We start from the raw sequence: 12,401 nt of genomic DNA, 5'->3' as shown, positions 1-12,401 counted from the left end.
AACTGTTTTATAGCAGTACTGCGCTTGGTTACCCCAAAAGAACTGAAAGTGGATGCCCAAAGAGACTTTCATCAGTGAGGGTTTAGGTGGGCATTATTTATAATAGCCAAAAACTGGAACCCCCCCCCCCGAGTGTCCCAGCTGATGAGTGTGTCCTATCCGTGCAGTACAGCATTTTGTCTCTTTCACGTATGTTTTAATGGTTTTCTGTGTTTCTGATTTCTTTACCCAACATAGCTTCTTATGTAACCTGTCTTTTTCCTGGATTCATTACAATTTTACAGGAATAATTCCTTGAAGTATTTTCAAAAATAAGTGGTTTGTTCATGCTGCTTCTGCTGCTGCTTCTGCTGCTGCTGCTGCTGCTGCTGCTGTTGTTGTTGTTGTTGTTGTTGTTGTTGTTGTTGTTTGAGTAATCTCTTACAAGTACATGTATCAAAACATTTTTATCCTTATTACTTAATGATCCTTAATTTCCCTCAGAACTTTAAAGTTATAAAACTCTGACCTATGGCCATAGCACCTGGGTTTTCCCTTCTTAGCTTACCTCAGAAAATAAGTAGACCCTAACCTAGTTAGTAGTTAGATGGAAAACTACTTGGGAATAACAGGTACTGTAGGTGTGTGTGGGTGTGCGCACGCTATATATATATATATATATATATATATATATATATATATATATATATATATATAGTTCCATTGTTAATAGCTTCCATTGTTGCTAGTGAAAATTTTATATCTGATTATTAAATTTCTGATGTGTCTCTCTGGAAACTCTTGTAACATTTCTTTAGTAAGTTTTGCTATTTTGTGACCCATAATTTAGAAATTTTTTTCTTTTTCTTTTATTCCTGCCTAACACTTGGTATATCTTTCCATTTAAAGATTCCTTATCTTTTGCTTAAGGGCATTTAGTCACTTGCCAACACTTTTAAGTCCTATGAGTCTAAGCTTGTATTATTGTTTCTATGTCATTCTGTGTTGTAGTTTTGGAAACTTCTTGGTGAGATCTTTTGTTTCTAACTCACATTGTAATTTACTCCCATTATCATGGTTGACAGAAGTAGCCTTCACAGTGTAAGGACAGATAGGTAGCCCCTAGAGCATCTAACATTTGTAGTATTAGAATTGGTTCCACATGAATAAATACAACTGTAGAGTATGGGCATGTTGTAAATATCTAACAGATTTAAAGAAAGAATATTTTTAAATTATCTGGCCTCCACTGTCCTGTATAGCTTGGTACCCAACGCTGTCTCTCTGTCTCCTTTGTCCCCCAGCTCATTATACCTCTGATTCATTCCCTCAGATGTTCTCTGTATGTGTAGCTCTGCTTTCGAATGCTAATTTTCCTTATCTATTTGGTTACCACCTTGACAGTTTGCTCATCTTGTGTTCTACAATCCATTTACCTACCTTAGGGTTCAGTAACATACTCACAGTGATCATGTTATGTCATTGCACTGCCCTGCCACCCAGCTTACAGCCTTGCTTCACTAGCCTGTGTAGTTTGGCCCAGCTCTTCCTGATGGAGCTCATCTGTTAGTTAACCATCCTGCTATGTCTGAGTCTCCAGCTCCAGCCTGCGGTGCCTGCAGCTCTCCTAACTTCTCCCCAGCTGTGGCTTCCATCAGCATTTCCTTCTGTCCTCACCAATGTTATCTTGTCTGCTTTTCTTTTGTTCCTATAGATGACTGGTATTTGTTGAATGTTATTTCCACAGGGAAATTCTCTCTAACTGCTTAATCTCAAGTAGCTTTCCAGTTACGTTCTGTTACATCACTTCAGTTTATCTTCGTCACAGTGTTCATCTCTAGTTAATATTTCTGTACCAGTCTTTTCAGAACTCGATACAAATTTCACTAGGAACCTGTTTCCTGTTTATTGTTCTGTCTTTAATTATTACAATAGTACCTGGCATGTAGTAGACATTCAAGATGTATCTTTTTAAAAGTACATGTCATTTCTGTTTGAATCACCTTAAATTTTAGGCTTTGTACCAGGAAAGTGTCTGAACAACTATTTTGTATCAATGTCTTTATTTACAGCAAAAACAAAATCACAATTAACCAGATACTCTTCTTTGTCAAAAAAAAAAAAGTCACAGCATTAATCCTTTGAATAGTGTAAAATAGAATGTTCTTAGCTCTCTTAGTTTCTTATATTTCAACCCACACGTCCTTAAAGAAAGGCTTGAGGAAGAAGGAGAAACAAAGCTTTGTTGATGTAAAAATACCATCACAAACTGACAGAAGTCAAAACTGCATTTGTCATTAGCTTCTTCTATAACTGGATGAGGGACAGATACCCAGGCCGTACTGACATGCATCATCTTAGAGGAAGCCCTTTAACAAACTCAAATTCCCTTGCCTACGTTTCAGATTGTAAAGGGTTAGGGATTCCATCTGCTCGATAAATTCTCACATTGTCTCGAGCATCTCCTAAGTAAACTTTGTAGTGTCTAGCTAGTAACTGGCTAACAGGTGACAGCTGTAAATAGTTTAAAACATGCTTTGGAGCTAGCAAAATGAGTCAGACGGTACAGGATTGACTGTCACCAAGATTGATAAGCAGTTCACTGTCTGGGACCCATGTGGTAGAAGAAGAGAACTGATTTCTGCCAGTTGTCCTGTACCTCCGTACATGTGCTGGGGGTACACGGGCAGGTACATACATGTGCGCATGCACGCACGCGACACACACATGTACTCACACACACACACTAAAATAAAATGTAATTTTTTAAAAATGTAAGCAAGGCTCATGGTGCTCATGGTGGCACACGCTTTTAATCCCAGCACTTAAAGGCAGAGAGGCAGGTGGATCTCTAAGTATGAGGCCAGCTTGGTATACAGGATGCATTCCAGGACAGCCAAAAGAGACTTTGGAAGGAAGGAAGGAAGGAAGGAGAGAGAGAGGGAGAGGGAAAGGGAGAGGGAGAGGGAGAAGAGAAACTTAAGAATTCAGTGCTTTTAACCTCAGTGGTTAAAAGCACTTGGTTTTGCTCAGTTTCCAGCACCAACATGGCGGCTAGCAGTCATCTGTAACATCAGTCTCAAGATATGGAAAGCCCTCTTCTGACTTTGGGGGCGGGGGAGGGGCGAATTGTTTGTTTTATCTTTTTGAGGGCACTGGGCACACATGTGGTACACGTATATACATGCTGGAAAACACTCATCCACGTGCATTAGGAATAGAGATGTAGATCAGAGCTAGAGTGCTTGCCTAACATGCATCACGCTTTGGGTTTGGTTCCTTGCACACATAACACACTAAATGATGATGTTGTTGTTGCTGCTGCTGTTGTTGTTGTTGTTGCTGTTGCTGTTGTTGTTGTTATTGTTATTGTTGTTGTTGTTGTTTTGAGGGCTAGTCCTTTTATTAAATGTTAGGTTGACAAACAGAAAGGATTCTACTTGAATAATCCTATTCACTGTGGTCATAGCTCCTGAGCCTGGGCCTCGAAGTTGGTCTCTGTCACTAGCCACATTAGTTCTTTCAGCTGCCACATAATTAGTGTTGCAAATTTGTAATAGCATAGAAAATAATTGTCCATATAAAGATCAAACCTAGATGCTTTTCCTTGAAAATATTTTCATATATGTGTTAAAAGGCAAGGACATTGCTTTACATTAAACCATCAAAATTCTCGTTCTGGGCTGGAGAGATGGCTCAGCGGGTAAGAGCACTGGCTGCTCTTGCAGAGGTCCTGAGTTCAAATCCCAGCAACAACATGGTGACTTACAACCATCTGTAATGAGATCCGATGCCCTCTTCTGGGGTGTCTGAAGACAACTACAGTGTACTTATAATAAATAAATAAATAAATCTTTAATTTCTCGTTCCATATTATACATAAACCATCCAGAAGTCTACTGTGGATACATATGCTTCCATCAGGTAGTGGAATTAGCCTTACAGAATTAACATCTCATCTTTGTGGTTATTACAGTAATTCTTTTAATTTTGTCGTCTTTTATTATTTAGGCAAAGATGCAATTTACACTATTCCAGTAAAAAATATTCTTGCTGTGGAAAAATTGGAAGAAGGCTCTTTCAACAAGAAAAATGTAAGTTGCATAAATATTGAAGCATTTTAAGTCATCAGCTGTGCGTGATTTTGGTGTTTGCCACTCAAGTCTCTCAGTAATGTCCCAAGTTAGGCCACTCAGCTGGTCCCCAGGATGACATCTCTGTTCCTTAGCAACTCCTCACTAGCTTGTGGTTCCCCCAGGTTCTCCTGCATCTGAAATTACCTCTTTGTTCTTATTCAGACAGTGGCCCATTCCTCTGCACATGTATGGCATCTGCCGTTTATATTGTTCTGCTTCTTAGCCCCATTGGCTAAGATGGTCTTTGGTACTGACCTGCTTAGTGTACCAATTCATTAAGACACATTAGCAGACATTTCTTAGCCGAGCAATCCAGGTCTCCTAGGTGCTTTTTCTTTTTGTATATTATATGTTGTTTTTAAGGTTTCTCTAACTTTTTATCTTAATTTGCAATAAAGATGTTCCAAGTGATACATACAGAGAAAACGCTGTACATCCAAGCAAACAACTGTGTGGAAGCCAATGAGTGGATAGATGTCCTGTGCAGGGTGAGCAGATGCAACCACAACAGGCTTAGTTCTTTCCATCCCTCAGCGTATCTCAACGGAAACTGGCTCTGCTGCCAGGAGACGAGTGAAAGCACACCAGGCTGCAAGCCGTGCACCGCGTGAGTAACTCAGTGACCGCATGCGGGTGTGGGTATGAGAGCACGACGGACGCTATGTAGAAGTAGCTGGACAGAGGCCTCACAGTGCTGAAAACATTTCTATAAACCGTGTCTAGAAAGGGTTGGGTGGTTGCCTAGTGGTAGAGTGTCTACCTGACACATACAGGGGCTTTGGTTTAATTCTAGTACCACAAAAATTAAAATACAGAGAGTAAGTAAATTACTATAGACACAGATGTAAGTTAGTGGTGCCCAGGGGCTAAATTGATGCATTGTTCGGTGAACAACTATAGGGTTTATATATATATATATATATATATATATATGTTTATTGGGACTGGGGAGCAGTTAGTGCTTGTTGCTCTTGTAGAAAGAAGACCCAAGTTTAGTTCCAAAACCCATGTGACACCAGATCCAGAGCACAGATCAGATACCCTCTTCTAGCCTCTGCAGACGCACGTATAGGCATGCACACACACACACACACGCACATGCACAGATATACATATACACATTAAAAATATTTTTATATGATTTTACTTCAAAATCTTTTTCAAGACTTGAGTCCTTAATAACGAGACCTTGTGATCCTATTGAAGTATCTCGGAAACTAATTTCTGAAGTCGCTTTTGGAAAATTCTAATTCTAGTTTTAGTCTTGATTCATTTCTAATGTTAACAAAGAATTTTTCCAATGTCTTTAATTCTCTTCTTATCATAGAGGCATCCCTGCAGACATCCAGATAGATATCGATGAAGACAGAGAAGCAGAAAGAATTTATTCTATTTTTAGCCTCAGTTTACTTAAGCTGCAGAAAATGGAAGGTAAGCACACTCTACTTTTATAAAACCATTAGTTTTCAGTATTAATTTCTAGGTTATTTCTTTGACTTTTTAAAAAGTTGAAAATATTTATAGATTTCCTGTTACCGATAGTGAAGTTTACAAACCCTCGAAGGAGGTGTTAATTTATCTATTCATGAAATTAAATAATTATTCTTTGTAAATGTGATTGTTATGTTCAGTAAATTGTTATAATACAGTCACCTGTGCTCTTGTCAAAGAAACTCACTTACAAACTTCAAAATTTTTTAAATTACACTTGTGGAATTTAGTTTTCTGATCAGAGATTTCACTGTTCCTTACAGAGACCTGTGGGTCTATAGCTGTGTATCAGGGGCCACAGAAAGAACCTGGTTATTCTAAGTTCACCATTGAGGATTCTGTTGCAACTTTTAAGACAATTCAGCAAATAAAAAGCACCATAGAGAAGCTCGATGAACCTCATGAGAAATACAGAAAGAAAAGATCGAGTAGTGCAAAATACGGAAGCAAGTAAGTATCCTCAGCTCTGCTCCCCGCCTGTCAGGAACCAGCCTTGCCCAGGACCCAGCGTGTGCGTGCCTCCCCCACTCCCTCTGCTGGTGCAGTCCAGCTGTCCTTTACGTCAGTGCTGGGCATCATCACTGCTTTGAATGTTGTGGTCAGTTGTAATTCACTCTGAATAATTCACTCTGAATAATATCTTTTTCTTTTTGTTGTCTCCTTTATATTTCTCACAATATGTTATATTTATAATAAATACTAAAAAAAAAAAAGTAAGCCATAACAGTGCATAGAAGCATTTGAAGGTTGATTTCAAGTGCTACATCTCAGATGAAGAGAATGTGCTGGCTAAGGACAGCAGCAGCTGGTATGCCGTGGGACATGTTCCTCTCAGGACACCAGCAGCTAGATTCCTCCCAGGAGCCATAGCAGACTCCCGAGGGACATTTTCAGTCTCCACAGTGAAGACCAAGCTTATCCAGTGGGTTAGGGCATCCACTGAGCACTGTCACTGGGACGCGATCATTGTCACTGAGATCATCTAAATCTTGCCTTTATTCTTCTTACGATCAGAGGAGCCACAGTAGCTCAGAGCCCCATTGTCTTCTTTAAGATAATGTTTACAGGGAAAAAAAGAAAAGACTGTTTCTTCCCTAGTGTGAGGAAAGAAATTTGTCAGCTGTAACCCTCCAGCACTCTCTGACACGCAGCACTGTGTGACCAGGGACCTGCTGGCAGTACAGTAGGTGGAGTGGCAAACAACAGTGTCCTCCATGGCGTCTGCTGGCAATGCAGTGTCTGCTCCTCTGTCGCTGATGCTCATACAGCCTAGCATGGTTTCATTCCTACTTTACAGGTAGAAAATTGAGATGCAGAAAGATGAGTGATTGCCCAAGACAGTGTTCGTGTGAGGACTCGAAGTCCTTGCTGCACTATTTTAAATAGTCTTATGTTGGTCGGTACTTTTATATTTCTGAATAAGAAAAATCAATTTTGTGGCTATAAATACATTCTTCCTTGGTAGAAAGCTTGGCACATTTTGAAGGTTGTATTGTAAACATCTTAATTCTGTATTTTCTTCTTCAGTATAATTGAGTATCTTCCAACAAAAGTTAATCTACTTTTCCTGAAGTCCTTCGAAGTTCCTAGCCAAGGCTTGGCCATTCTTTAATTGTACCTTATAATCCATGCATACCATACCCTGATCAACTTTGATTTTCTCTATTAAAAAATACAAACTCAGGGCTAGAGAGATGGCTCAGCGGTTAAGAGCACTGACTGTTCTTCCAGGGGTTCTGAGTTCAATTTCCAGCAACCACATGATGGCTCATGCCCATCTGTAATTGGGATCTGATGCCCTCTTCTGGTGTGTCTGAAGAGAACAACAGTGTACTCATATAAAATAAATAAATCTTTTAAAAAGAAAAAAAGCATTCAGCTGCTGGTGGCACTGTTGCCCACTGCCCCTGCAGTGTACTTCACACGCATTTCCTTTCTTTATTGGGGGAGGGGAGGACTTGGTCTGGGAAAGTAGCTTGGTATTAGTGTGCTTGCCTGGGAGCACGGGGAGGGCAGGCAGGCATCAGTGAACAACAAACCCTCTTACACTTCCTGTATCATCACGTGAGCTGTGTGCATGCTGTGTCTGATTTGTTCAGTACTGTACCATTAGCTTCTAGAATAGAACTTGAAATATAGTAAGTGATCAATAAGACTTGTCAGATTAATAAAACAAGACTCAGCATGAGCAGTCAAGGAAAATTAAAAGTGTTCAGTGGGTTCTGTATATGTCACATTGCTAATTTGTGTATTTCTTTTATTGTTTTGTAGGGAAAATCCAATTGTTGGAAAAATATCATAGTTTGACCAACTGATGGAGAACTGGAAAATACTCTTTTTCATCAAGTTTTTCAGTTCACCCCGTTTTGTTCATAGTATGTAAGAATGGACCTTGGCTTTGATGACACATGCTGTCATAATGTATAATATTTAATGATTGAAATTAACTGTTGGGGGATCCTGATACCGATGTGTGTATTACTAAAGAATTTGAAACCCAAGATTTCCTCCATAGCCATGCATCCAGCCCCGTGTCCCTACAGCTTCCTTCTGATGGAAGGGTCTTCCTGAGGGCGCTCCCAAGCAGCTCCATAACGAGGGAGCACTTGACAGCAAGACCCCGCCTCCACCTGGAGCACTCCTGTGTCACTCACCACCGTCAGTGCCTCCTCTGTGCTGCCAACATCGAGTTTACTATAGAGCTAGAGTTCCTTGTCGGGTCAGAACTTTCCATGAAGTTCATCTGGACCTTCAGTCTTTAAACAAAAGAAAAAAAAAACCCTTTTCCTCTGTTGTGTTAGCTATTACAGGTTAGAGACAGCCACAAAGATATGTGAACACCTTTGAAAGCTGGCGGGTGTCTCTCCTGGTCACAGGTGAGGGTGCTCAGCTGTGAGGGGATGTGTGCTCCTGTGTGCACCATGTTTACATTGGAGTGGGGGGTGGTGCCGAGACAGTGGACCACTAAAGCGGCCTTCATTGTTCAGCTGTCGGGGACTCGCTCTCTCCGAGAATTCAGGTTAGCACTCCTCCTGAGAGCAGCTCTTCCCAACTAGAAGAGAAGCATGAGTGAGTAGTGAGGAGATCACATGATGTTGCCTTCTGTCCCACATCATAATAAGGGTGTGTAAGGATGCCCTCCATAGTGTTAGGTCCTGCTCTAACTAGAGAACGGTCACTTGGCGCACTTTAATAATCTGGCGCATTCCAGATTGTGGTTTGGATACTCCGTAGTATCTATTTTTTGATCAGTTGAATGATCAGTTTTTAAATATCAAACAGTGCTTTCCTGAAAATGTTGATATTGTATTGCTGTTTCCTCATTGCCTGCTAGCCAGAGGGGATCAGGGGCAGCAACTGTTGGGTTATCTGTGTTTCCTTACCCTCCTCTGGCCCTAGAAACCCTACCTGTAAATAAGCAGTTGAAGCGAGTGTCCCTGAGGAGGAGTGGTACACTCGGCTTCATCAGTATTAAAAACTATGGTACTTACTTGTCTTTTTTAATTAAAACCATTTTCTGCGTGTGGTACTTTGAACCTTGGGCTATTTCCATATGTTCCTGTTGAAAACTGTGACTTAGCGGTGGAAGTCTCACTAGCTGCGAACTCCTGTTGTTGAGCTTAAGCTGTAGTTCAGAATATACTTACCAATTATGTTGTTGCTGGGTAATTATCTTTACTTCAATAGCAGGTATTTTAAAGGTCATTAACACAGAGAATTGCCCCATTAAAAGTCATGACTGAAAGTAGATTTTTTTTACAAATGACTTTTAAGTCAGTGCTGGCCTGCATTGTGCTACGCTATGACTCCTGGTCCATACTGAAGCTTCAAAGAGTCCTTCAAATCTGACAGACTTATGGATCTAATTAACTCTACTGTTACAGTTTTTTTTAAAGATTAGCCATTTAATAAATTTATAATGAACTTCATATTAAAATGCCTACTTAGATTCTCTCAAATGTCTGCCTAAAAAGAACAAAACCCAGGGGCATTGAAGAGTTCAAGACTCTTGAGTGGTTTGGGATCATCTGTTGACTGTTTTGTTTAGGGGTTTTTCTCCCTCACCCCACCCCTCAAAAATGGATGATTTCCTAATGATTTCTTCACTCTATGTCCCTGGCTGGACTAGAACTCATAGAAATCCACCTGCCTCCACTCCTGAGTGCTGGGATTGAGTGTGTGCACCACCACATCCAGCTCGCCTGGTCTTTCTACTATCAAACTCCAATTACAAGTATTTTTAATGATCATAGGGTCAAAGGGGCCAAAGCTATATACATGTGTAACTCTGAGAGCTCAATATTTTAGTTCTTTTATTCACATGACCCTTTAAACAGCCAGCTTGACTGGAATTAATTAGCCAGCTTGGTACAGTGTGAAAAGAGAAATACAAAACTAATTTTCTTTAGATTAAGTCTTTTCCAATCAGAAACTATGTCCACAGAATCCTAGGACAGTCAGGGCCCTTCTTGCAGAAACTATGTCCACAGGATCCTAGGACAGTCAGGGCCCTTCTCGGGGCTTCTCCTATGCTGTGCTCTTGCGTACTTAGTCTTACCTCCATGGTCTCCTTTCTCTGCTTCTACAAAGAGCATTTGAAAAAAAAACAATACATACACACACACACATGGTTTTTGTATATGTATATATATATACACAAACATATACACATATGTATGTGTATATATATTTATGAACAGAAGATGATAGGAAACAGCATAGTCACTCACTAGCTCTGACTCCTAGTGGAGCTGTATCCATCCATTGAGATTGTACTGATCTGTTGTTTAGCTTTCTTTTAAATCATCACCTGATAAGACACTGGGCAACAGCAAAAGTTTTGGTTTGTTTTTGTTTTGTTTTGTTTTTACTCCCAGGAATATAAATTATCAAATCAAACCATTTTGCTTACCAAAGAACTATGTTTTTAATATCACGGGTAATAGCTAAGCATCAAAACTGGGCTCTTATTTTACCAACAAGAAACATCATGTGACTGATGGCTGGGGATTGTCTGTGTCTCCAAGGCCGAATTGCATTCTTTTACTGGAAAAGTTCATTCAAGCTAGGTTTTAGAAAATACATTCCTTTTAAGTGAACACACCTTCTAAATTGCTTTAAGTACTATTGAATAGCCTATAAAGATGGACTCTGCAGTGCTTTCTAGTGTCCCCACCTATGTGACAAATGCAAAACTCATTCTAGAGTTAAATGACTGATTTTGGTTGATATTATCTGCTTCCATTTTTAACTTGGGAATTAATATGTTGCTAGTAAATACTGGTTTGTACGGTGTCTAGTTTGTAAATGTAAGTTATCAGACCATAATATAGTGACTCTATGTTGTTGAGAATGTATTTTTATTTAAATTTTATTTTCTTATGAAGAGTATTATAAAAATTAAAAGCTTTTGTAACTGTCATTTGAAAATAACTCAAATAAAGTACAAGAAGCCTATCTGTTCTTTGGGAGACCTTACTTGTATTTAAAATGCCTGCAGCTTGCCTGTCTGTGGATGAGACACTAAAGGCGGCTCCAGCAGCAGCAGGGGCAGCAGCCAGGAAGCCCTGGGTGTGGCCTGCACTCCACCAGGCCACGTTCCTGTGTTGCTGAGGCGTCCACTTCTCTCTGTGGCCTGCAGCATTCATCAGTGCAGCTCCCAGCTTTCCCAGAGGGAGGTGTGGAAGAATGTACTCCACTTGTGCCTGGGCGAACAGAACTGGGCCTGTTGACTTTTTAAAGAAGGGTCTTTTTGCTCTTTAAAAACAAACCAAACGCCGGGTGTGGTGGCGCACGCCTTTAATTCCAGCACTTAGGAGGCAGAGGCTGGCGTATTTCTGAGTTCGAGGCCAGCCTGGTCTACAGAGTGAGTTCCAGGATAGCCAGGACTATACAGAGAAACCCTGTCTCGAAAAAATCAAAACAAAAAAAACAAACATTAAAGCCACTCATGACTCAAAGCCTACACTGACGCGCAGGTGCCTGTAGCTGTCCATTGTATAACCTCAGTACCTCATCCTCGGGGTATTCACATTTGACCATGCGGTGCCATGTTAACAGAGTCTCTTGAGAATATATGTGCCCGCACCAAAGACTAGACTAGAGATAACTGATGCCCCACATGAGAAGCAGATTGTCCCTGTGTGCCTCAGCAGTCCTGAGCACCCCTAAATTAACAGCCCGTGGCCCCATAAGAGTTAAACATTAACAAAGAGTTGGGGGGTCTGAACTTTTTTCATGTGGACTAAAACTTGTAATAAATACCAGTATTCTTTCTGACAGCTTATTAGCAGGGCAGGGATGGGTGGGTGGGTGGTTTCCGTTTTTTTGTTTTGTTTGTTGTGTTTTAATTCTCAAGGTTGGCCTTGAACTCCCGATCCTCCTCCTGCACTCCTAGTGCTGTGTTGAAAGCATACACCACCATGTCCAGCCCTGTACCCTGAGAAAGCATGCCGTTCTTTAAAGGGCAGGAGCCATAATTTGAATTTCCCTTTCTAACTTCCATGATTCAGAATGAACAATGCCTAAAACCAAATATGTTTCCTTTCTATTCCATGCCTGCTACTGCACTCCTCTGCAAGCTTTTCTCCCAGTGAGTCTTTTGGATGATTTGATAATCTTAATAACCAACCATGACTCTCATCTTAATTTTCATATGCATCTTCACCTGAAGTTCCATCTTTTTTTTTTTTTTTTTTGGCTCTGTGTGTTTTCTTATTTTTGTTGATCTCCATCACAGATGGGATTTTTTTTTCCACTGGTAATTCCTCAGAACTAAATCCATTCATAGGGAAT

General features: G+C 40.4%; 1 protein-coding gene across 3 annotated transcripts in view; it reads left to right on the top strand.

Annotated features, from left to right (window-relative positions):
- Positions 1–11,055, top strand: part of Rasa2 (RAS p21 protein activator 2) — a 194,616-nt gene extending 183,561 nt beyond the window's left edge. For all 3 annotated transcript variants that reach the window (XM_085827928.1, XM_085827927.1, XM_085827929.1), the window contains 5 exons: positions 3,991–4,073; positions 4,514–4,722; positions 5,443–5,546; positions 5,870–6,056; positions 7,878–11,055. In XM_085827928.1, the coding sequence (XP_085684054.1) occupies positions 3,991–4,073; positions 4,514–4,722; positions 5,443–5,546; positions 5,870–6,056; positions 7,878–7,908 (614 nt within the window). In that variant the 3' untranslated portion in view covers positions 7,909–11,055. The remainder of the gene's footprint in view (positions 1–3,990; positions 4,074–4,513; positions 4,723–5,442; positions 5,547–5,869; positions 6,057–7,877) is intronic.
- Positions 11,056–12,401: the final 1,346 nt, after the last annotated feature.

This window comes from Mus caroli, unplaced genomic scaffold (genome assembly GCF_978045245.1).
Source record: "Mus caroli unplaced genomic scaffold, Mus_caroli_1 scaffold_11, whole genome shotgun sequence".
NCBI lineage: Eukaryota > Metazoa > Chordata > Mammalia > Rodentia > Muridae > Mus > Mus caroli.
This window is presented reverse-complemented; position numbering and strand designations above follow the sequence as displayed.